A 26,760-nucleotide genomic window follows, 5' to 3' on the forward strand; every position below is an offset into this window, starting at 1 on the left:
TAACTGCACCCTAACACTAACTGCACCCTACCTGCATCCTGACCCTACCCCTAACTGCACCCTACCCCCTAACTGCACCCTACCCCCTAACTGCACCCTACCCCTAACTGCACCCTAACCCTAACTGCACCCAACCCCTAACTGCACCCTAACTGCACCCTAACTGCAATCTAACCCTAACTGCACCCTAACCTTAACTGCACCCTAACCCTAACTGCACCCTACCCCAAACTGCACCCTACCCCTAACTGTACCCTAACTGCACCCTAACCCTAACTGCACCCTAACCCTAACTGCACCCTACCCCTAACTGCACCCTACCCCTAACTGCACCCTAACTGCATCCTGACCCTACCCCTAACTGCACCCTACCCCTAACTGCACCCTAACTCTAACTGCACTCTAACCCTAACTGCAATCTAGCCCTAACTGCACCCTAACCCTAACTGCAATCTAACCCTAACTACAACCTAACCCTAACTGCACCCTAACCCTAACTGCATCCTAACCCTAACTGCACCCTAACCCTAACTACAATCTAACCCTAACTACACCCTAACCCTAACTGTACTCTAACCCTAACTGTACCCTAACCCTAACTGGTACCTAATCCTAACTGCACCATAACCCTATCTGCACCCTAACCCTATCTGCACCCTAACTCTAACTGAACCTTAACTCTAACTGCACCCTAACCCTAAATTCAACCTAACCCTAACATACATCCTAACTTTAAATGCAACCTAACCCTAAATGCAACCTAACCCGAACATACATCCTAACCCTAACTGCACACTAACCCTAACTGCACACTAACCCTAACTGCACCCTAACTCTAACTGCACCCTAACTTTAAATGCAACTTAACCCTAAATGCAACCTAACCCGAACATACATCCTAACCCTAACTGCACCCTAACTGCAACCTAACTTTAAATGCAACCTAACCCTAAATGCAACCTAACCCGAACATACATCCTAACCCTAACTGCACCCTAACTGCAACCTAACTTTAAATGCAACCTAACCCTAAATGCAACCTAACCCGAACATACATCCTAACCCTAACTGCAACCTAACTTTAAATGCAACCTAACCCTAAATGCAACCTAACCCGAACATACATCCTAACCCTAACTGCACCCTAACTGCAACCTAACTGCACCCTAACCCTAACTGCAATCTAACCCTAACTGCACACTAACCCTAACTGCACCCTAGCCCTAACTGCACCCTAACCCTATAATTGAATATCAACAGTTTGATGCAATTGCATATGCAGGCAGTGGGTGGTATGCAGGCAGGGGGTGGTATGTAGGAAGGATGTTATAAGCAGGCATTGGTTGGAATGCAGCCAGGAGGTGGTATGCAGGCAGGGGGTGGCGTGTAGGCAGTGGGTGGAATGCAGGCAGGGGGTGGAATGCAGACAGGGGATGGCGTGTAGGCAGGATGTTATATGCAGGCAGTAAGTGGAATGCAGGCAGTGGGTGGAATGCAGGCAGGGGGTGGCCTGTAGGCAGGATGTTATATGCAGGCAGTGGATGGAATGCAGACAGGAGGTGCATACTTGCCGACTTCTCATCTCCCCTTTGCGGGAGACCGGGGAGAGGCATTGCCCGGAGAGGGCAGCAAGCTCACACCTCACAGAAGGAGGGGGGCGGTTCCATCGCCGGGAGGGGAAAGGGCCGCTCCGAGGGTGGAGCCACGGACGGGCTGCACGATCGGGGGTGTGTCTAGTGCGAGCGCGTCATTTTAGCCATTTTTTTCAGGCATTGCACTGCGGGGGGGGGGGAGCTAAAATGACGTGATCGCGTCATTTGACCCGCGGACCCCCCTGCCAGGAGGGGTGTTCGCGGGAGATTAAGGGAATTGCAGGAGGGTTGCGCCCCTTTCCGGGGGGCCGGGAGGGGGACCCGATTTCCGGGACCCTCCCAGCCATTCCATGAGGGTAGGCAACCCTGAGGAGATGGTATGTAGGCTGGGGGTGGTATGTAGGCATGATGGTATAGTCAGGGGATGGTATGCAGGCAGGGGCTTATATGCAGGGAGTGGGTGGTTTGTAGGCAGGAGGTGGTATGCAGGCAGGGGGTGATATGTAGGCAGGATGTTATATGCAGACAGTGGGTGGAATACAGGCAGGGGGTGGTATGCAGGCAGGAGGTGGTATGCAGGCAGGAGGTGGTATGCAGGCAGGAGGTGGTATGCAGGCAGGGGGTGGAATACAGGCAGGGGGTGGTATGCAGGCAGGAGGTGGTATGCAGGCAGGAGGTGGTATGCAGGCAGGAGGTGGTATGCAGGCAGGGGGTGGAATACAGGCAGGGGGTGGTATGCAGGCAGGAGGTGGTATGCAGGCAGGAGGTGGCATGCAGGCAGGATGTGGTATGTAGGCTGGGGGTGGTATGTAGGCAGGATGGTATAGTCAGGGGATGGTATGCAGGCAGGGGGTTATATGCAGGCAGGGGGTGGTATGTAGGCAGGATGTTCTATGCAGACAGTGGGTGGAATACAGGCAGGAGGTGGTATGCAGGCAGGAGGTGGTATGCAGGCAGGAGGTGGTATGCAGGCAGGGGGTGGTATGCAGGCAGGGGGTGGTATGCAGGCAGGAGGTGGTATGCAGGCAGGAGGTGGTATGCAGGCAGGGGGTGGTATGCAGGCAGGAGGTGGTATGCAGGCAGGGGGTGGTATGCAGGCAGGAGGTGGTATGCAGGCAGGAGGTGGTATGCAGGCAGGAGGTGGTATGCAGGCAGGAGGTGGTATGCAGACAGGAGGTGGTATGCAGACAGGAGGTGGTATGCAGGCAGGAAGTGGTATGCAGGCAGGAGGTGGTGGCAGGCAGGAGGTGGTATGCAGGCAGGAGGTGGTATGCAGGCAGGAGGTGGTATGCAGGCAGGAGGTGGTATGCAGGCAGGGGGTGGTATGCAGGCAGGAGGTGGTATGCAGGTAGGGGGTGGTATGCAGGTAGGGGGTGGTATGCAGGCAGGGGGTGGTATGCAGGCAGGAGGTGGTATGCAGGCAGGAGGTGGCATGCAGGCAGGAGGTGGTATGTAGGCTGGGGGTGGTATGTAGGCAGGATGGTATAGTCAGGGGATGGTATGCAGGCAGGGGGTTATATGCAGGGAGTGGGTGGTATGTAGGCAGGAGTCGGTATGCAGGCAGAGGGTGGTATGTAGGCAGGGGGTGGTATGCAGGCAGGGGGTGGTATGTAGGCAGGATGTTATATGCAGACAGTGGGTGGTATGTAGGCAGGAGTCGGTATGCAGGCAGAGGGTGGTATGTAGGCAGGGGGTGGTATGCAGGCAGGGGGTGGTATGCAGTCAGGAGGTGGTATACAGGCAGGGGGTGGTATGTAGGCAGGAGGTGGTATGCAGGCAGGGGGTGGTATGCAGGCAAGAGGTGGTATGCAGGCAGGAGGTGGTTTGCAGTCAGGGGGTGGTATGTAGGCAGGAGGTTATATGCAGGGTGTGGGTGGTATGCAGGCAGGAGTTTGTATGCAGGCAGGGGGTGGTATGTAGGCAGGAGTTGGTATGCAGGCAGGGGGTGGTATGCAGGCAGGGGGTGGTATGTAGGCAGGAGTTGGTATGCAGGCAGGGGGTGGTACGTAGGCAGGGGGTGGTATGCAGGCAGGATGTTATATGCAGACAATGGGTGGAATACAGGCAGGAGGTGGTTTGCAGTCAGGGGGTGGTATGCAGGCAGGAGGTGGTATGCAGGGAAGAGGTGGTATGCAGGCAGGAGGTGGTATGCAGGCAGGAGGTGGTATGCAGGCAGGGGGTGGTATGCAGGCAGGAGGTGGTATGCAGGCAGGGGGTGGTATGCAGGCAGGAGGTGGTATGCAGGCAGGAGGTGGTATGCAGGCAGGAGGTGGTATGCAGGCAGGGGGTGGTATGCAGGCAGGAGGTGGTATGCAAGCAGGAGGTGGTATGCAGGCAGGGGGTGGTATGCAGGCAGGGGGTGGTATGCAGGCAGGAGGTGGTATGCAGGTAGGGGGTGGTATGCAGGTAGGGGGTGGTATGCAGGCAGGGGGTGGTATGCAGGCAGGAGGTGGTATGCAGGCAGGGGGTGGTATGCAGGCAGGAGGTGGTGTGCAGGCAGGAGGTGGTATGCAGGGAAGAGGTGGTATGCAGGCAGGAGGTGGTATGCAGGCAGGAGGTGGTATGCAGGCAGGGGGTGGTATGCAGGCAGGAGGTGGTATGCAGGCAGGGGGTGGTATGCAGGCAGGAGGTGGTATGCAGGCAGGAGGTGGTATGCAGGCAGGAGGTGGTATGCAGGCAGGGGGTGGTATGCAGGCAGGAGGTGGTATGCAAGCAGGAGGTGGTATGCAGGCAGGGGGTGGTATGCAGGCAGGGGGTGGTATGCAGGCAGGAGGTGGTATGCAGGTAGGGGGTGGTATGCAGGTAGGGGGTGGTATGCAGGCAGGGGGTGGTATGCAGGCAGGAGGTGGTATGCAGGCAGGGGGTGGTATGCAGGCAGGAGGTGGTATGCAGGCAGGAGGTGGCATGCAGGCAGGATGTGGTATGTAGGCTGGGGGTGGTATGTAGGCAGGATGGTATAGTCAGGGGATGGTATGCAGGCAGGGGGTTATATGCATGCAGGGGGTGGTATGTAGGCAGGATGTTATATGCAGACAGTGGGTGGAATACAGGCAGGGGGTGGTATGCAGGCAGGAGGTGGTATGCAGGCAGGAGGTGGTATGCAGGCAGGAGGTGGTATGCAGGCAGGGGGTGGTATGCAGGCAGGGGGTGGTATGCAGGCAGGAGGTGGTATGCAGGCAGGAGGTGGTATGCAGGCAGGGGGTGGTATGCAGGCAGGAGGTGGTATGCAGGCAGGGGTTGGTATGCAGGCAGGAGGTGGTATGCAGGCAGGAGGTGGTATGCAGGCAGGAGGTGGTATGCAGGCAGGAGGTGGTATGCAGGCAGGAGGCGGTGGCAGGCAGGAGGTGGTATGCAGGCAGAAGGTGGTATGCAGGCAGGAGGTGGTATGCAGGCAGGAGGTGGTATGCAGGCAGGGGGTGGTATGCAGGCAGGAGGTGGTATGCAGGTAGGGGGTGGTATGCAGGTAGGGGGTGGTATGCAGGCAGGGGGTGGTATGCAGGCAGGAGGTGGTATGCAGGCAGGAGGTGGCATGCAGGCAGGAGGTGGTATGTAGGCAGGAGTTGGTATGCAGGCAGGGGGTGGTACGTAGGCAGGGGGTGGTATGCAGGCAGGATGTTATATGCAGGGAGTGGGTGGTATGTAGGCAGGAGTCGGTATGCAGGCAGAGGGTGGTATGTAGGCAGGGGGTGGTATGCAGGCAGGGGGTGGTATGTAGGCAGGATGTTATATGCAGACAGTGGGTGGTATGTAGGCAGGAGTCGGTATGCAGGCAGAGGGTGGTATGTAGGCAGGGGGTGGTATGCAGGCAGGGGGTGGTATGCAGGCAGGGGGTGGTATGCAGTCAGGATGTGGTATACAGGCAGGGGGTGGTATGTAGGCAGGAGGTGTTATGCAGGCAGGGGGTGGTATGCAGGCAAGAGGTGGTATGCAGGCAGGAGGTGGTTTGCAGTCAGGGGGTGGTATGTAGGCAGGGGGTTATATGCAGGGAGTGGGTGGTATGCAGGCAGGAGTTTGTATGCAGGCAGGGGGTGGTATGTAGGCAGGAGTTGGTATGCAGGCAGGGGGTGGTATGCAGGCAGGGGGTGGTATGTAGGCAGGAGTTGGTATGCAGGCAGGGGGTGGTACGTAGGCAGGGGGTGGTATGCAGGCAGGATGTTATATGCAGACAGTGGGTGGAATACAGGCAGGAGGTGGTTTGCAGGCAGGAGGTGGTATGCTGGTATGCAGGCAGGAGGTGGTATGCAGGCAGGGGGTGGTATGCAGGCAGGGGGTGGTATGCAGGCAGGAGGTGGTATGCAGGTAGGGGGTGGTATGCAGGTAGGGGGTGGTATGCAGGCAGGGGGTGGTATACAGGCAGGAGGTGGTATGCAGGCAGGGGGTGGTATGCAGGCAGGGGGTGGTATGCAGGCAGGAGGTGGTATGCAGGCAGGAGGTGGTATGCAGGCAGGAGGTGGTATGCAGACAGGAGGTGGTATGCAGACAGGAGGTGGTATGCAGGCAGGAGGTGGTATGCAGGCAGGGGGTGGTATGCAGGCAGGGGGTGGTATGCAGGCAGGGGGTGGTATGCAGGCAGGAGGTGGTATGCAGGCAGGGGGTGGTATGCAGGCAGGAGGTGGTATGCAGGCAGGAGGTGGTATGCAGGCAGGAGGTGGTATGCAGACAGGAGGTGGTATGCAGACAGGAGGTGGTATGCAGACAGGAGGTGGTATGCAGGCAGGAGGTGGTATGCAGGCAGGAGGTGGTATGCAGGCAGGAGGTGGTATGCAGGCAGGAGGTGGTATGTAGCCTGGGGCGTGGTATGTAGGCAGGATGGTATAGTCAGGGGATGGTATGCAGGCAGGAGGTGGTATGCAGGTAGGAGGTGGTTTGCAGGCAGGGGGTGGTATGCAGGCAGGAGGTGGTATGCAGGCAGGAGGTGGTATGCAGGCAGGGGGTGGTATGCAGGCAGGAGGTGGTATGCAGGCAGGAGGTGGTATGCAGACAGGAGGTGGTATGCAGACAGGAGGTGGTATGCAGGCAGGAGGTGGTATGCAGGCAGGAGGTGGTGGCAGGCAGGAGGTGGTATGCAGGCAGGAGGTGGTATGCAGGCAGGAGGTGGTATGCAGGAAGGAGGTGGTATGTAGCCTGGGGCGTGGTACGTAGGCAGGATGGTATAGTCAGGGGATGGTATGCAGGCAGGAGGTGGTATGCAGGTAGGAGGTGGTTTGCAGGCAGGGGGTGGTATGCAGGCAGGAGGTGGTTTGCAGGCAGGGGGTGGTATGCAGGCAGGAGGTGGTATGCAGGCAGGAGGTGGTATGCAGGCAGGAGGTGGTATGCAGGTAGGGGGTGGTATGCAGGTAGGGGGTGGTATGCAGGCAGGGGGTGGTATGTAGGCAGGATTTTATATGCGGGTTGGTAAGCAGGTAGGATTAGGTCGACATACTGCAAGGTCGATGGGGGTCTAGGTCAACATGGGTAAAGGTCAACAGGTCATTAAGTGAACACAAGCATTAGGTCGACATGGTCTACTTCGACATTGGGTTTTTTACTGTTTTTTTACGTGAATGTTGCCACAGTCGATATGGACACAGCTGCGCTCGCAATGCTTCGGGAACACTATTTTATTCTCCCACCACACCCTAGTGTATGGTAGGGCATGAAATACCGCCTGTCGGCACACGTCGGCTCAAAAAACAGTGAAAAACCCCATGTAGTGCATTGGAGCCTTCTGAAGCAGGGGAGTTTATAGTGTACTGTACGCTATAATGATTCATGGGATTATGTCAATGACAATATAGTAATGTACAGCGCTGTAAATCATGGCGCTATATAAATGTGTATTGCATACAGGCACTTGGTTGTAGGTATTGATATTACACTAGTAGCTTGTGTGAAGAGATTATATATACTTCATAAGGATAAGGGTGAGTTACCCCATCTGGTACCCCCTCTCTGTGTCTACCCCCCTCTCTCTTCCTCCCTGCCATCACTCTCCTCTCCAAAATGCAGACACTGGGCCTCGCTAAGTAACCTGGTCGCCTCACTGCTGAACTCCATGAAATCCATTGCTTCTTTACTACTACTCCTCTTCCTCTTCATCATCATCTTCTCCTTGCTTGGGATGCAGCTTTTCGGAGGAAAGTTCAACTTCGATGAGACCCAGACCAAGAGAAGTACATTTGACACGTTCCCGCAGGCACTGCTCACTGTGTTCCAGGTGAGGACAGGGGGTAGGCTCCTTCTGTCACCATGCACACTTTCCCTTGTATTAGGAGTTTTAGGGATACATTTACTAAGATGGGATGTTGCCCATAGCAACCAATCAGAGTCGACTTATTTTATTAGCACTTTTTAGAAGATAATAGATAGAATCGGATTGGTTGCTATGGGCAACATCCCATCTTCAATAGAACTCTCATTTTAGTAAATGACTCTAGGTATATGTGATTCATGGTACCCTACATGGTACACTACAACATACAGTAATAGGCCCCCTTATCTCACAGGATCAGGGCAACATGAATACAAAGCAGAAAGTACAGAAACAATATACAGAAACGGGTATGGATGATTGGGCAGACAGCAACTAGGTCAACACCAGTAGGTGAACATGCAGGAACGTCGACATGAATGAAGGTCAACATGGGTTATATCGACAGGTCATTGGGTCAACACAAGCATTATCTCGACATGGGTCGACAGTCAAAAGGTGGACATGGGGTTTTTCACTTTTTTTGTCCCGAAAGTCGACATGGACTCTCACAAGGCTTGCTGTGCTCGGCACACTATTTTATTCTCCCACCACACCCTAGTGGATGGTAGGGCATGAAATACCGCCTGTCGGCACATGTCGGCTCATAAAAAAGGGGAAAAAACCCATGTCGACCTTTTGACTGTCAACCTTATGCTTGTGTCGACCTAATGGCTTGTTGACCTTACCCATGTTGACCTTCAGTCATGTCGACCTTACTACATGTCGACCTTAATGCATGTTGACCTAGTGGTGTCGACCTAATACTTGTAGACCTAGTAACCGTATCCCACAAAAACTCTAGTGACATCAATCAGGTATGGGTCATAGGATTGACAGTACTTACGCACAGGGCCATCTTAACAGCATTATTATATGCATTATATATGGCAGCGATTTTATGCAGCCTAGCAAGCAGCTCTGAATTGGGCCCAATGTTCCATGTGGTGCTTTTTTGGCATAGGTGTATGACGTGGCAACCAACCCTTTCCTAACTCATATCCAGGATTGTACCCCCACTTATGGCTGTTCTGCAAGGTATGGTGAATGGCTACGGAACCTGCATGATGCTGCATGATGTGCTCGTGTAATGTATCAGGGCCGTAACTAGGGGGGGGCTGGGGGGTCACGCGCACCGGGCGCTGGAGGTGAGGGGCGCTGTGAGGTCCGGTGACAGGTGTGTGGACACTGTAGCGGCATGTTACTTTGACTCCGTCCATCTCCTACTAGCGCGGCTGCAGGAAGCGCTGATGACTTCGAAAAGACTTGCCGGACGCTGATTGGCTGAATTCAGCCAATCAGCGTCCGGCAAGTCTTTTTGTAGTCATCAGCGCTTCCCGCCGCAGCGCTAGTAGGAGACGGACGAAGTCAAAGTAACATGCCGCTACACCATCAGCAGCATGGGCTGAGGAGGAGAAGGGCAGCAGCCGTGGCGGTGAGAGGACTGTGCGGGGAGGGGGGGGTCTCCGGCGCCAGGGACAAGGCGTCATTTGGTCCGGTCCCCCCTGTCAGCTGCTAACTAAGCAGCGGGGAATAAACGCTGTGCGCATGCGCACAGCGTCTATTCCCGCAGCCAGGGGGCTGGGGGCATGGCTAGAGGCTCACAGAGCCTCTGGGTCATGCCCCCATAGCATGCCCCCCCCGGAAATTTCAGCGCGCCACCGGGGCGCAGCAGCATCACTGGAGGGTGGGGGGGGCACCAAATGACTGCCTTGCCCCGGGCGCCGGAAACCCTAGTTTCGGCCCTGAATGTATTTCTGATTGATGAGGGGTAGGGTCCCCTGGTGCATGTACAGCCTCCGCCACCTTAATTCGCTATCAGTTTTGTGCCCTAGCGAGCCATGAAGCATCTGATTGGATGTTAGCGCACCTATCAGAATGTGTTTCTTATACATATTACCATCTCCCCATGAAGAACTATTGGTGGAATACAATTTACTAAAAGGTTACTGCCGAGAAAATGTTTCTCATGCGATCCCATCAATATCGCAGTTTACCATAAAGTGCTGTATACAGGTTCGTGGTAAACCTTGTATTTACTAAATTCAATCAGGTGTTTACTAAAGGCAAATTGAATAACAATTATCTCAAAATCACCAGAAATTCAACTTCACGCAAATATAGAACTTCAAATAGACCCTTGGTCCTTTACCATAGACATCCAGGGGCTTAACTCCTACAGTCAATGGAGGCTCCAGCCTCCGGGCTCCAAGCACTGAAGGGGCACCTGCATGTACCTGTGTGGTTCACAGCAGGATCCAAGTGTGACCACTGCTCTTGCAATTAAGCTCTGACTGTGACGCTTCTGTAGTTAACTGGCTCTATACCAGGAGCCCTGCTAACACCTGCAATAGGGCACAAGATGGCTCCTGCCTGGTACTACTCCGATGTAGATGTCACTAGGAAAGGCTTATTTACTAACAGTCGATTTAAAAATAGAAGTTCAAAAGATTGTCCAAAAATCCCCATCTTTAATAGTTCTTTTTAATTTTCATTCATGTGAATAATCTGGAACCACAATATGATGGAGAAAAGCATGTGACAGAAGCACGTGGGGCAAGTTAGTCCTGGGAAGAAGGTGTTTGTGGGTAATACATTGCTTTGGCCAATAGCAATGCTTTTGTATAATGTTGTTAATTTTTAGTCCATTCTATTAGGGTGACTAGAACATATTTAGAACTTCAAATAGAAACCAATGCACCGACAAAAACAAAATGGAACAAAAATTGGACTATGATCTATTTTTAATAGAAATACTGTTGTTGATTTTTGGGGGATGATGGTACTATTTTGGTCAATTTTAAATAGACTCAAAATCGACTTTTAGTACATATACACTTGAGAAAAAGTTGTAACCATTCTAATGGTCTGTTTGATATTATTATTATTATTATTATTATTATTATTATTATTATTATCTAAGGAACTGTAGTAATAATGGGCCAGATGTATCAAGCTTCAAAAGGTGATAAAATGGAGAGTGATAATCAACCAGCCAATCAGCTCCTACTGTAACTGCCATGTTACAGGCTGGGTTTGAAAAATGGCAGGAAGGAGCTGATTGGCTGGCTGTTTATCACTCTCCATTTTATCACTTTTTGAAGCTTGATACATCTGACCCAATGTCTTTTCTATCTCTCTCCCCTTTATGGATACCATCTAGATACTGACAGGTGAAGACTGGAACGCAGTGATGTATGATGGCATTATGGCCTATGGGGGACCATTCTTCCCCGGAATGCTGGTCTGTGTGTATTTTATCATCCTCTTCATATGTGGAAATTGTATCCTTTAAATTAAACACTTACAACTTGAAGTAACTTGAAAATCAGTGGTCAAAATCATTAAGGGCCTCCGGCGGCTCCTCTATCTAGTAACCAACCTTCTCCTCTACCTGATCTTAATGAATCCCTGTAATAAGATTCAGTGCATGTCCTATGACTGTTTTTTCCCATTCCCTGACATATTGTTATAGTGTATGGGGCCCTTAAGTATCTAGCACACAAGGTGATTGGACAGAGCTGCATCTGTTGTAATCTAGCACACAAGCGGATTGGACAGAGATGCATCTGTTGTATTCCAGCACACAAGCTGATTGGACAGAGCTGCATCTCCTTTGATCTAGCACACAAGCTGATTGGACAGAGCTGCATCTCCTGTAATCTAGCACACAAGCGGATTGGACAGAGATGCATCTGTTGTATTCCAGCACACAAGCTGATTGGACAGAGCTGCATCTCCTTTGATCTAGCACACAAGCTGATTGGACAGAGCTGCATCTGTTGTAATCTAGCACACATGCGGATTGGACTGAGCTGCATCTGTTGTATTCCAGCACACAAGCTGATTGGACAGAGCTGCATCTTTTTTGATCTAGCACACAAGCTGATTGGACAGAGCTGCATCTCCTTTGATCTAGCACACAAGCTGATTGGACAGAGCTGCATCTCCTGTCCTAAAACCACACAGCTCGTTCTCTACTCTGCAGGGAGAATGTCTGGTGCAGAATCAGTAGGTGTAGGGCCCCAGAATTCAGGTGTCCATGGCAAGGTGCCATCTGTGTGCTAGATGTGGATATGGGGGGTGGTGATTTGAAATGTACATTTTTGGGGTAGGCTGATTCAGACAGTCAGGAACATTGTATTTAATAGAAAATATTGTTTCGGAGTTCTATGGAAGACTAAGGGGATGTTTGGGTTTGTGACCATGTCCCCCATGGTTCATGCAGAGGCTTCCTTGACCTGAATGTGCATATATTTTATTGAATGTCTTTTTGGCTATTGCTGTGGACAATCTGGCCGATGGAGACAATATTAATAACAGCAAAGACAAGAAGTAAGAATAATGTCACCGTAAGGGATTGCCGGTACAATATAAATGGTTTCTGAACTAATTCATGATGGAGGGCGGGATTTGCATGGAGATAAACATCCTATGTATAATTACATAGAATGTCCATTCATTCCGCGTGTTCCTATCTCATGTAATGCATGTTGTGTAATGTATTTGGCAGATAAAGAATTGCTCACTTTGGGCAATCGCTTGTTACTTGAATTTGCACCTTATTTATAGTAATTGTAGGGGTCCGCCCCACTCATACACCCCAATCTACTGCTGACTCTTGGCTCTAGAGAAATCCATCTATAGCTCTGGTACAGTGCTCTGCAGACTGCATGTAATACACACAGGTGTGTGCAAGGAAAAGCTCTGCTTTTAGCATTACGCAGCTATTGGCTTCTTGTAATGGGTGACCTCCCTAAATAGTATATGCGAGAGGCGTGTTTATTTGTAGAGGGACTGGAGTATAAGGTAATGCCAATGGGGGCTGGAGTTTAAGATAATGCCATTGGGGCTTGAGTATAAGGCAATGCCATTGGGGCTGGAGTATAAGGTAATGCTGTATAGGCTGGAGTATAAGGTAATGCCATTGGGGCTGGAGTATAAGGTAATGCTGTATAGGCTGGAGTATAAGGTAATGCCATTGGGGCTGGAGTATAAGGTAATGCCATTGGGGCTGGAGTATAAGGTAATGCCATTGGGGCTGGAGTATAAGGTAATGCAGTTGGGGCTGGAGTATAAGGTAATGCCATTGGGGCTGGAGTATAAGGTAATGCAGTTGGGGCTGGAGTATAAGGTAATGCCATTGGGGCTGAAGTATAAGGTAATGCAGTTGGGGCTGGAGTATAAGGTAATGCAGTTGGGGCTGGAGTATAAGGTAATGCCATTGGGGCTGGAGTATAAGGTAATGCCATTGGGACTGGAGTATAAGGTAATGCCATTGTGGCTGGAGTATAAGGTAAAGCTGATGGGGCTGGAGTATAAGGTAATGCCATTGGGGGGCTGGAGTTTAAGATAATGCCATTGGGGCTTGAGTATAAGGTAATGCCATTGGGGCTGGAGTATAAGGTAATGCTGTATAGGCTGGAGTATAAGGTAATGCCATTGGGGCTGGAGTATAAGGTAATGCCATTGGGGCTGGAGTATAAGGTAATGCCATTGGGGCTGGAGTATAAGGTAATGCTGTTGGGGCTGGAGTATAAGGTAATGCCATTGGGGCTGAAGTATAAGGTAATGCAGTTGGGGCTGGAGTATAAGGTAATGCAGTTGGGGCTGGAGTATAAGGTAATGCCATTGTGGCTGGAGTATAAGGTAATGCCATTGGGACTGGAGTATAAGGTAATGCCATTGTGGCTGGAGTATAAGGTAAAGCTGATGGGGCTGGAGTATAAGGTAATGCCATTGGGGGGCTGGAGTTTAAGATAATGCCATTGGGGCTTGAGTATAAGGTAATGCCATTGGGGCTGGAGTATAAGGTAATGCTGTATAGGCTGGAGTATAAGGTAATGCCATTGGGGCTGGAGTATAAGGTAATGCTGTATAGGCTGGAGTATAAGGTAATGCCATTGGGGCTGGAGTATATGGTAATGCCATTGGGGCTGGAGTATAAGGTAATGCCATTGGGGCTGGAGTATAAGGTAATGCCATTGAGGCTGCAGTATAAGGTAATGCTGTTCGGGCTGGAGTATAAGGTAATGCCATTGGGGCTGGAGTATAAGGTAATGCCATTGGGGCTGGAGTATAAGGTAATGCCATTGGGACTGGAGTATAAAGTAATGCTGTATAGGCTGGAGTATAAGTTAATGCAGTTGGGGCTGGAGTATAAGGTAATGCCATTGGGGCTGGAGTATAAGGTAATGCCATTGGGGCTGGAGTATTAGGTAATGCCATTGGAGCTGGAGTATAAGGTAATGCCATTGGGGCTGGAGTATAAGGTAATGCTGTTGGGGCTGGAGTATAAGGTAATGCCATTGATGTTGGAGTATAAGGTAATGCCATTGGGGCTGGAGTATAAGGTAATGCCATTGGGGCTGGAGTATAAGGTAATGCTGTTGGGGCTGGAGTATAAGGTAATGCCATTGATGTTGGAGTATAAGGTAATGCCGTTGGGGCTGGAGTATAAGGTAATGCCATTGGGGCTGGAGTATAAGGTAATGCCATTGGAGCTGGAGTATAATGTAATGCCGTTGGGGCTGGAGTATAAGGTAATGCCATTGGGGCTGGAGTATAAGGTAATGCCATTGGAGCTGGAGTATAAGGTAATGCCATTGGGGCTGGAGTATAAAGTAATGCTGTTGGGTCTGGAGTATAAGGTAATGCCGTTGGGTTTGGAGGTTGGGTATGGAGTATAAGGTAATACCATTGGGTCTGGAGTATAAGGTAATGCCATTGGGTCTGGTGTATAATGTAATGCAGTTGGGGCTGGAGTATAAGGTAATTCCAATTGGTCTGGAGTATAAGGTATTGCTGTTGTGTCTGGAGTATAAGGTAATGCCATTGGGTCTGGATTATAAGGTAATGCAATTGGGTCTGGAGCATAAAGTAATGCCGTTGGGTTTGGAGTATAAGTTAATGCTATTGGGTCTGGAGTATAAGGCAATGCTGTTGGGTATGGAGTATAATTTAATGCCATTGGGTCTGGAGTATATGGTAATGCCATCGGGAATTGGAGTATAAGGTAATGCCATTGGGTATGCAGTATAAGGTAATACTGTTGGGGCTGGAGTATAAGGTAATGCCATATAGGCTGGAGTATAAGGTAATGCCGTTGGGTCTGGAGTATAAGTTAATGCCATTGGGTCTGGAGTATAAGGTAATGTCATTGGGTCTGGAGTTTACGGTAATGCCATTGGGGGCTGGAGTATAAGGTAATACCATTGGGTCTGGAGTATAAGGAAATACTGTTGAGGCTGGAGTATATGGTAATGCCATTGGACCTGGAGTATAAGGTATTGCCATTTGGGATTGAGTATAAGGTAATGCCATAGAGGCTGGAGTATAGGTAATGTCATTGGGGCTGAGGTATAAGTTACTGTAATGCCGTTTGGGCTGGCATATAAGGTAATGTTTTATAAGCTGGAGCAGGGGTTCCCAATCTTTTTCGGGTCACAGAACCCTAGAGTAACATAATTTTTCCAAGGCACCCCTAGGCCCCCCAAAATATATAACATTAAGTAGATTGTGTTTATGTGCTTCTTAGGTTCAGTAATGTGTTACAGGGCAGGATTTGCTTCTGATTGTACACATATTTTATGATTGGCAGCCACCAGCACTGGTTTTGTCCATAAATAGTTGATCTTAAATAGTTTGAATTGGTCCTGGACCACCAACCCATGGCCCCCCTGCTAGAAGCTTAAGGAGATGTGTAATAAGGTGACTGTAAGTGATTTTAATTGGTGCCATAAAATCACAGCAGGTATAACTGGATGTGACTACACTTGCTGCCATTTGAAGGATCTTATATGATAAAAAAACAAGGCTTACATCTGTAAATATTCCGTTACAGGGGGGGTAAGAAGTCAGAGAAGACGGAGGATAACACTGTTCAGGTAAGTACTGTAGTTAGCGTTTTTTTTTTAAATTTATGCTCATACTGATGCGAGTATGCAGCTGATAATATGGGGATTATTATCCGAATGGTGCAGAAGTTCCTATTAGAAGCCACATATTTAAAAGGCAATAATGTTTAATTTCCAGTGATGAGTTTGAATAATGGAAGGTTACCGGATGAATTGATATGATATGGGGAGTGTGAGAACCATTGAAGATGGCATTCTTCTTTGTCATGCTAGCAAGCTCTCTCCTCAACTGAAAGTATATTACCCCATGCTTACCCCATGCAGCAAAGGATTCCACCAGTAAATGATTGACCTTGAAATTCCTTTATTTAAACATAGCCATCATACAAATAAGTCTGCCTTTCATGGCCACGGTGAAGTCTGTAGTTTATGGCCAAGGTGAGAGAGTGGTCCATAACTCTGGAGAAACAAACTGATAAAAGCTGTGAGATGGTAAGGCAGAAAGTGCCACAGAAGAGGTGCAGCTCTGGAGAAGTCCAGAACTGTGAAAGAGAAACTTTAAAACCTTTGATAAAAAAAACAAATACTTGGAAATATATATATATATATATATATATATATATATATATATATATAGTGGGGCATAAATGACTACCTTATGAATACTACCTCTATGCTTTCTTCCTGTAGGTTCCCTGTGAGGAGGAGAATGAGGAAAAAGAGGGAAGTGAGGAATGTAAGTAGATGGTGACCTCTCCTCTATCGGTGCATACATATACATTATTAGTACACTAGTAATATGTCTCATTGTGTCTTCATAGCTGAGGAAGAGGAAGATGAAGAAGCCAGCCTCCCAGATTCTCACCTGGATAAACTTGCAGAGTTTGCACCAAAGGAAAAAGTTCTACCAATCCCAGAGGGCAGTGCCTTCTTCATTCTCAGCAGCACCAACCTGTGAGAGACTTTCTCCAATTCTACTTAGTCTATTTGGCATTGGTGGCCTAACAATGGGTTTGTTTGGAATATAATTTTTTCATTTAATAACATGATATTCTTGTTATCACTCGTTACTAATCTTAAATGGGACAGTACCTTAACCAATCAGCTCCTGCCATTTTTCAAACACATGATAGTTAGGAGCTGATTGGTTGGAGTAATCAGTAATGAGTGATAACAAGAATATTATGTGTTATTAAATATACCGCCTAAGTTTCCTGTAGTTGAGGATATCTTAAACCCCTTTCAGATCGCACCTAATTACCGGTTTCATGCTGGTTTGTTGCCAGTTCGACCGGTAATAGGTGCGATCTGAAAGGGCTTACCAGGTCGAGCAAACTGGCATCAACCTGGCATTACAAACCGGTAAAAAAAGCAGGGTTCTTACCAGTTCATTAGTTGGTTTGCTGTACAGTGTGATCGGGTTAATCGGGTTGAGTGACCCGGTTTCCGTTCACACTGATGGAGGCAGTGCTTGGAGCAGCCTCAGCTGTTATAATCTAGTGTAAACAATTTTGTTTTACACTAGATTATAGAAGAAAGCGCTTAGATACAGTAAGGGGCACATTTTCTAAGCTCCCGTGTTTCTGCCATGGTTAATTAGATCAAGCTTGTGGTTTGAGAACCGATAATTGGTGCTAACACTATTGCTATTAATCTAAAATAACCTTTTTCAAATCAATATTAGCAGCAAAGTAGTTAATATGCTTGTGAATGCATATTAATCAAACAACCCTGCAAAGGTCATGTGGTGAGATGCACTAAACAAAATATGCGGTAAAAACCCAGTTTTCGGGGTATTTACAGCATTTTCATATGCAGTAAAGACCCACTGCCGGGGCTTCATTCTGGGGGGTTACGCTCTAGCTGGCATAACCCCATAGCATCTCTTCGCATCCCCCACCACCCTGCACGACCCCTGCCAGTCCACACCCCCCCCCCCCCCCCCTCACCTATGTCCGGGCTGCCTCCTGCAGCCATATGATCCGGAAGCTACTGGGCTGCAGAAGGGGGGAGACCGCTCACATGTCACCGGCCTGCATATCGTTATCGCATATGTTAGCGGTAGCCGGCAATGTGTGGCGGATAGGGGCCATGGATGTTACTGCAGCCATAATAAGAATTCTCCTGCAGGAGACCGATCGTGTCTCACCCGGACTGCTGCCCCTCAAGGTAAACCCCGTCACTGTGCTCTGCCTAAGTGAAGCCAGATGCAATCTGTGAGACTGCACTGGCTTCACTACAACTTGCAGCGACTTCCTATTAGAATTCCGACCTGTCAGTCAACCAAGGCAGTCCCATTGGAAGGCGGATTTCCTCTCTCCGGGATGCCTCTATGGGCTGCTTCGTTTGCAGCCCATAGAGTCCGGGGTCTACGCATGTACAGAACCGAGGCTGATAACCAGTCCGGGTGCCTGTCATTTGCAGTGTACCGGTACTCAATTTCCCTCCGCCACTTTCTGGCTATGTCGCCGTAGGGTACGGAGTTCTGTATGTGGTATGAAATGGCCACTATTCCTGTGCTTACCGCGAATGAATGCCCATGCGGATATCAGGCTAAGCTGCGGTGGTGCAGGTTTTCAGGATCTCATTGCAGTATAAGGTGTCACTTCTTTCAAATATGTGGTATTTTTGGGTCCGTTCCCTAATGCGTTTCCCTTCTAGCTGGGAGCTTTATCAGAGAGTGATAAAGCTTCCAGTTAGGAGTGAAACGCATTAGAGAACCTACCCCTAATATACCCACTGATGTGGCTGTATTGATTGATACATGTGTGTTCTGCTGTGATTTTAATTTGTATTTGAGCAAACTCTTCCGTGATTTGTGTTTAGTAATGAACGTCCGAATGAACACAAACGTTAGTAAATTTACTCCTAACAGCATACTTGCCTACTTTTGAAAACTAGTTTCAGGGAGATTATAACTGGTAGTAGAATTTTGCACAGAGCCCCATTGAGGGGGCGTGTTTAGTTCCATATATGGAGAGATTGTGAAAAGAGATTGTGAACGTGGCACCTAGAAGCGTGGCTGTGTACTGCTACATCTGAGAGTAATCTTTTAAAATGACTTATATCCAAATGTATGTGAGCCCCAAAGCAGTTAGTAAGAGATTTTTGATTGAAAAAGCAGGTCTTTATTGTACATAAAGAATGCAAAAAACAGACGATAACAAATATCACACATATACCGTGTCGCAGCACAGCCAAAACACAGTACACATGCAGACAGTATAGTACATATTATAAAATACTGTACAGTACAAGATAAACTCACACTATAGACTATACTATGCACTATGCATTCTAACGGTAACATTTACACAACAGTATACAAGACTATGGGTGTGGAGGGTGGGGGGTGGGGGAGGAGGAATCACATGCCCGAAGCTTTATTGACCAGACAGACATATATAAGGGGAGGGCAATAAATAGAAATACATCAACAAAACAACAGACATTGTGAAGTGAGGGGGAAGGGGCCACGGTCCCAAAGTAAGAGATACTATACTTGGTAAAGTGCTGGGAAATGGTGCTAATGATTCAGTGTAAATATATCTGACTATCATTCCTTTTTTCCCAAAAAATATAACAGTGTAATGTGAGCTAGGTGAAATGAGGGAGATTGCTAATGAGGGAGAGAGGGAGATTGCTGCTATTTCAGGGAGTCTCCTGCAGAATGCAGGAGGGTAGGCAACTGTGCCTAACAGTCTTGAATAGTAGTGCTCTTTAAACTTGGGTGAATGCCTCTCAGCAGTATTATTGCAATAGACACGACTAATGTCACTTGTTGCCTTCACAAGGATTAGGGGCGACTCTCGTCTGTTTGGTCCCCGGCAAATTTGCATTGGGGACCAATGTTTACGCTCTGTGCATGCCCATATGTAGGGCTGCTGTGCGGATGCATCGGGTGACTTGCATAGTTGTCAAGGCATTTGCACAGGGGGGTGTTAACCAGAATCATCCCCTTAGTGCAGAAGTCTTTTGAAATTCCATGCCCTTAATGTAAAATCTGCCTGTACCTGTAATGTTTTAAGGTTAATGCTGAATTCATATTAGAAAATCTTTTTTGTTATGACATTTCATTCAAATTCTAATTATGATAAAACACTCCAGCATCTCTAATAACCAGTGTATATTATTCGGATTCCCACCTGTGATTCAGGCTCCGAGTTGGGTGTCATCACTTGATTCACCACCACATTTTTACCAACCTCATCCTGGTCTTCATCATCCTTAGCAGCATCTCCCTGGCAGCAGAAGATCCAATACGCGCCCACTCCTTCCGTAACCACGTGAGTGACACCATAACGACGTACCGGCATTAGAACTTGTCGTGTCGCCGGTTCAGCTGACTGATTGGTTCCTTGTTCTTATAGATTTTGGGTTATTTTGACTACGCATTCACCTCCATCTTCACAGTGGAAATCTTACTGAAGGTGACAACTCTCCCCTTGTGTCTTCCTTGTTGCTAATTTGTGTTCCATATCCGGGATACGGTCGTTTTATCGAATGACATTAGGTCGAATGTCATTTGGTCGACCCCACTAGGTCGAATGTGTAAAAAGGTCGACATGGGTTTATGTCGAACTTCCGACTATGTCGACTGCCATTAGGTCAACTGGGGTTAGGTCGAATTGCTCTTTTGGGGTTTTTTTTGGTGCCGACATGTGCCGACAGGCGGTGGTTCATGCCCTACCATCCACTAGGGCGTGGAGGAGGTTATTAAAGCTGTGGCGAGCGAAGCGAGCCACCGTGCCCGAAGCATCGCGAGCGAAGCGAGCGATGCGAGGGTCCGATTCACTATGTCAACAGTGTCCATGTCGACACTGTTGACATTTCGGCCAAAAAAACCCCAAAAAGAGCAATTCGACCTAACCCCAGTCGACCTAATGGCAGTCGACATAGTCGGAAGTTCGACATAAACCCATGTCGACCTTTTTACACATTCGACCTAGTGGGGTCGACCAAATGACATTCGACCTAATGTCATTCGATAAAACGAACCACATCCCCATATCCTATTGCAGCTAGTGCTTATTTATCTGATTTGTGTTCCAATCCTGACGTGTTTAATTGTATTAGAAATGGTATTCTACTGTCTTACTTCTAATTAATTAATTCATTAATTCATGCATTCATTAATGTATTAATTTAGCTTATTTACTTATTTGCTACTTGCACTTTACCAAATTCTTATTCAACCAGTAAGAATAATAGAAGAGGTCAGGGATGGGTTTTGGCATGTTGGACCGCAGGGCCGGCGCCACCACTAGGCAGCTTCAGGCATTTTCCTAGGGTCCCCCCCTGAGTGGTGCCAAAACTCACCCCCCCCTCCGGAGATACTCGGCACATCTATTGCCACCCTCCCCCAACCCCCCACCTGTGGAGCTCCGCATCACCCGGCACCATCACACACACCTCCACCCCGTGAATATAGGGCATATGCCCTGCACAGGGCATATTCCCGGTGGGCCAACAGTTATCTGAGGCCTGTTTTGTTTGCTGGCATGTGACCTCTCCTGCAGACAGCTGACTGTACTTGTTTAATTGCATTGTCCCTTTAATATTGTTATTTCATCTTTGCAGTACAATACAGCACCAATCAGATCCCTCCCAGCATGCCCCACAGGGAGCACGTCAGCTGATGCATGTGCCGATAGGACGCTGGGTCCCTAAACCCAGAAGTCCTATGATCATAAAGGACAGCTGTTACCGCAAGAGTTATCCTTTGTCCAAAGACGCAGATCCTGGACTCAGCACACCTACAAAATGGGGGTGATAAGCCCTCGCTGTGTAGAACTGTACCTGTTGACACTACCCTACCAGGGCAGGCTTAAAGAGGGGGGGGGGGGGCAAAGGGGGTCAGTCTAGCTAGGTTGCCCCATGTGGTTGGCATGTATTTTTTTTTTTTATTTTTTTTTTTAGCTAAAGGTTTTGTGCATGGGAGTGGGGTAGTGCTGCAGCTTCACCTAACTTCCAATGTGACAATGATTAATGATGCTGAGCATCGGGTGCCAAAGCACACTGACTGCACAAGTATGCAGTGCATTACTGGGAGTTGACTAAGTCCCATGACACTTTGCAGAAGAGGGCAGAGGCTGAGAGGCTTGTGCTGAGTTCTGATTGGTGGAGCTTATCATATGCTTCTCAGGCCCATGGAGGACAGCAGCAGCAGCAGCCTCGTCATGGCAGGGTTTTTAATCAGAGGCAGTACTGTGCCTGTGAGGTCTCCTTCAGTCCTACAGAGTAAGGTGCAGAAGGACAAACACAGGCACACCCCCCCACCCCTGCAGTTACCCATTGACCAAGTTTATACTGCCTTTACTCTGGGTTTTGATTGTAATATTCTCCCGTGCAGTTTGCGGCCAGTAATGACAAGTGCAAGGGAGCCCCCTGTCTAAAGTGCCCCGGGCCCCCCAAAGGCTTAATCTGGCACTGACTGGACACCACTTAAATGAAGTATGTCAATCATGCTGCACATTATTGCCGTAAAAATTCCACCGCAGGCCCAGCTGGGGCGGAAGACCCGGGTCACTGCGGATTCCATGTTGAATTTGCAAAAAGGCCTCTCAAAAATGGCTCCTTCTAGGAGACATACTCTAGAGGTTCTACTAAACCTCCCTGGCAAGAAACAAGTATCCCCTTGCAATGAGCATGTAACCCCAGGTAACAAGCATATGTAACCTCTGGCAACAGTGAGGAGACAATTGGACAGGATTACTACATCCATTAAGAAAGGGGGTCAGATTCTCTAAGCTTCAAAAGTGATGAAATGGAGAGTGATAAACAGCCAGCCAATCAGCTCTTGTCTTACATTTTTCAAACACAGACTGTGACATTGCAGGTAGGAGCTGATTGGCTGGCTGTTTATCACTCTCCATTTTTATCACTTTTGAAGCTTAGAGAATCTAGCCCAGTATATGAGTTTAGTCATGTGATGAAAGCAGTAGGAATATTATAGGTCAGCAGTATGGAATAATATAGGCCTGCAGTATGGAATAATACAGGGATAGGCCTGCTTTCCCCACATAATAGATTCTACCAGTTTCTGTGCCAGTTGCCCTATTCTGTTATTATTCTGCTGCTTAATATCAGGTGTGTGATGTGCCCCTCTCTCTCCTCCAGATGACAGCGTATGGTGCTTTCCTGCACAAAGGCTCTTTCTGCCGCAACTGGTTCAACCTCCTGGATCTGCTCGTTGTCAGCGTGTCTCTCATCTCCTTTGGGATACAGTGAGTCAGGAACACTTGTTCTCTCCCTCAGACTCTCCAGAGGGAACAATCTATATTAAGAAAAATAGCCACAAAAACTGAAGCGTAAGGAATACAGGATAGCTAGTAGAGGAAGTATCTATATACCTTCACTGCTAAAGGAAGATAAGGAATCACATATATAGAGATGCACGGAAATAACTAGTGTGAAAGGCAATGATATTTAATGCTGTTGTACAGACAGTGGCATCACTAGGGCGTGTAACCCTTCAGTGGGGTGACACCAAACAGAGCAGCACTTACACCCACGTCCCCATGTCTCCGCCGGCATTCGGTGCCCGCACCTGACACTGACTGTGAGCTGATGGAAAAAATCACTCACTTTCACACACGCCACCGCATCTGGGTACGAGCGCTAGGGTGCACCCGGCTCTCGATCTTGCCAATGCCAGGCGGCCATGTTCTAGTACGTACCCCTTCGTCACTCCACCCACCTCTGTCCCTCTCTTTGGGTGTTACCTAACGATGGGGAAACAAATAAAAGTGTTTTAAAGCTATACCAGAGACTCTGAGTGACACTTTACAATAAAAAGTAGATTGTCATATATATTTATTAACACACACTCCACACATTGCGTTGATACTAGTCACATATACATATGCGAATAGTAACGCAAAGGGCAGCTATCGCTATCAGACCTGCCCTCTGCAATGCGCTTCGCTGCCTGTTGGGAGGCGGTCCATGGGGCGGTAACACCATAAGTTACTACACCGGGTGACACCAACCTTAGTGACGCCTCTGGGTACAGATGGCTACTGAGCCCATTGCAAAATGTAAGTTTGAAGTGTACAGCGTTTGCTGTTGTCCGGTTGCATCCAGGGTTAGCTGCGCTTGTTACATAAATGCCATGCACTAATCAGATTGAGACCACCAAACCGGTGATTATTCATATTTCACGTGCCATGGGGTCTTCAGCGCTGAAAACCCCTCAACCAATTTTTGGGTAAATTAGCTACCGGTTTCATATGTGACTTTACTGTATCTGGCCCATTGTTTGAAATCTATCATCAAAAATAGCATCATGCTCTCTGTACACTTTTACATGTAAGTAAAGCAAAATAAAACAAGCATCTCAGCAAAACCATGCTGCACTGCATACTGTATTTGGCAGATGTAACATGTGCAGACAGATTGATTTAGATTTGGGTGGGTTATATAGTTTTTGTGCAGGGTAAATACCGTCTGATTTTGCATGTAGCCCACAAATACTGGATAGCTTTATTTGTAAACCACACCCCACCCAAATCTAAATCTCTCTGAATGTTCCATCTGCCCCACCTGCACTGCAGCATGGTTTTGCCCATTTCCTTGATAGTTTTCTTTGCTTACAAACATGATTCAGGCCCATGAATTATTAATTAAATTGAACCAGCGTCCCCTTTTGCGTTGGTATAGAACCTTGATGGCTAACCTTGACACTGCAGCTGTTGTTGAACTACACATCCCAGCATGCTCTGCATCAGATTTAGCATGACCAAATAGCAAAAGTGAAGCAGAGCATGCTGGGATGTGTAGTTCAACAACACCTGGTCTGTATCAGTCCTCCCTTCTGACCCAGCACTGTGTTTATTTTGCAGTTCCAGCGCTATCTCCGTGGTAAAGATCCTGCGAGTACTGAGAGTGCTGCGTCCACTGAGAGCCATTAACAGAGCCAAGGGACTGAAGGTAGAGTCTCCACTTACTGTTTTTATACATCTGTTCTGCTGGTATAATTAGTCATCACTACTGCACCGTGGGGCTATGGCTGAATGTTTAAAGCAGGCATGTCCAATATGCAGCCCTCCAGCTGTTGTGAATCCCTTTTACCTACCCTTCTATATTACATATAGTAATAATAATTATCTGTTTGTTTTTTTTAATAAAAAAATACATTTATACTGCTTTCAAACATATGATGTGCAGTTACCCCGCATTTTAGAGTGCCCAGTCATTTTGTCGGGAGCATCCTGTCCCCCTTTCACACTGCCCTGAGGAAGACCTACGAAGCGTACGCCGGCTGACCTAGCCGTGCGCACAATCCTCGAGCACTACCAACTTGTTTATTGTGTTTATTGAATGTATTTATCAGTCCTTTTTAGGACTCTAATGTAATCAGCAGCCTATCGTCAGGAGTCACCCTTAGACCACAATAGCAGCAACACAAGCTGACAGTGGCACAGGGCAGGACTACCGACGCACGGCGATCTTACTGCGGCATCTGTCCCTGCACAGGGAGTGCGCGCAGATAGCTACCCATCGGACGGAACACAGGCGGTCTCCCCGCTAGCCGCAAAACGACCAGCATGAAAGGTCGGCAGCACGGGGAATGACTGACTACGTCCGTCAGTCTTTACTGTGACAGCTATCTCCCTCTTTGGGAGCGCTTGTCTTAACACGGGGCACATTCAAATTGAGCTGGTCCAAGTGTCCCCCTGCGACCGCGGTGATAATAATACCAATAGGTAAACGGCGCAGAGGAGGACGATAGATCCAGTATCAAACCCGCAATATAGCACTCAAACTGGGGCGTTGTCAGAACCGCTCGCTGTCACTGATATATCAGCGCAGTTGAAGGTGATTTAAAGGAGAGGTCATATACACCCAAAAGCCCGCTCTGCAGCACTTATCATGAAAAGTGACTCCAGATAACGGGAATATATGATTGACAACACCAAGTTACTTGGACTTTATTGTATTTACTTTGTATCCAAAACAGGAGTGACACAAAAGGCGGTATGCCAAACACCAGATACTTAATTAATTAGTCTACTGTAACATATTGAGTGCTAAAAGACATCCTAATTAACTGTTCAAAGGTAGCTATCGATATGGCTGGTTGAAAGTTACATATAAACACATACAACATTTAATTGATTTACAATTTGACACCCCTCTCCTCGAACAAATTATTTTGAAGAAGGAGTATAACAGTGGTGTCACTAAATAATAAAAAATACCTGATTGAGGTAGTTGCTCTTGGAAACCGCACGTGCCTTTTAAAACACACTGTTTTCACTCGTGTTTATGTTTTATGTTGTATGTCATATTTCGTGTTCTTCTTTTAAACAAAATCAATAAAAGGTATATTTTATGACTCAATTCTCTATAAATGGTGCACCACCATATGACAATCCTCTTCTTTCTCTCAATAAAAGTATTGCATTATAATTGTCGGTGGTAGCACACCCCTAGATTCACCATAACTCGTATTCATCCTTACAAGAGGGGGCCCATTCCAAATAAACCCGATACTTATCTCCCTTCCTGTGCAACAGATCAAACAAGCCCTGACATACCCCTTTCACACTGAACAGCAAATTACCAGTAGTGCAGCCACTATTAATTTTGGGGTCTGGGGCTGATTTTTAGAGGCCCCCCCCCCCCCACACACACTCACTCACTTACCACCCGGCTCCATGTCCCAACCCCCTTCTGCTGTGCTGCCTGTGCTCAGTGCGCTGAATAAAGCCTTGCTCCCGGACTTTAGGCTTCTTCCCCTCCGGACACTGGCAGCACTGAGCACAGCAGAGGCAGCGACGGGGGAAGGGGGGTGCGGTGGGCAAAATGAGTTGCCCAGGCCCTTCCGTCTCTCTCTCTGGGGTAGATGTATGAAGCAGAAATAAGGGAGGAGAAATTATAAAGTGTCTGCTTCTATCACTGGCCAATCAGCTCTTAACTGTTCCTTTTCAAACCAAGCCTGTAACTTAACAGTCAGGAGCTGATTTGCTGGTGATAACGTACCAGACATTTTATCACTTCTCCTCCCTTATCACAGCTTCAGACATTTATCCCTCAGAGAGGCCGGGCCCAGGACAGCTGTACCCACTGCACCCCCCTG

At 48.3% G+C, this 26,760-nt stretch overlaps 1 protein-coding gene across 3 annotated transcripts in view; it reads left to right on the forward strand.

The window, feature by feature from the left end:
• The window catches only part of CACNA1F (calcium voltage-gated channel subunit alpha1 F), a 104,317-nt gene that overhangs the window by 33,906 nt on the left and 43,651 nt on the right, over window positions 1-26,760 (forward strand). For all 3 annotated transcript variants that reach the window (XM_083158817.1, XM_083158818.1, XM_083158819.1), the window contains 10 exons: window positions 7,581-7,788; window positions 10,985-11,104; window positions 12,074-12,156; window positions 15,665-15,707; window positions 16,368-16,413; window positions 16,499-16,631; window positions 19,834-19,963; window positions 20,048-20,107; window positions 22,797-22,903; window positions 24,521-24,608. In XM_083158817.1, the coding sequence (XP_083014943.1) occupies window positions 7,581-7,788; window positions 10,985-11,104; window positions 12,074-12,156; window positions 15,665-15,707; window positions 16,368-16,413; window positions 16,499-16,631; window positions 19,834-19,963; window positions 20,048-20,107; window positions 22,797-22,903; window positions 24,521-24,608 (1,018 nt within the window). The remainder of the gene's footprint in view (window positions 1-7,580; window positions 7,789-10,984; window positions 11,105-12,073; window positions 12,157-15,664; window positions 15,708-16,367; window positions 16,414-16,498; window positions 16,632-19,833; window positions 19,964-20,047; window positions 20,108-22,796; window positions 22,904-24,520; window positions 24,609-26,760) is intronic.

The sequence above is a fragment of the Crinia signifera genome, chromosome 9, assembly GCF_055691185.1.
Source record: "Crinia signifera chromosome 9, ASM5569118v1, whole genome shotgun sequence".
Classification (NCBI taxonomy): Eukaryota; Metazoa; Chordata; class Amphibia; order Anura; family Myobatrachidae; genus Crinia; species Crinia signifera.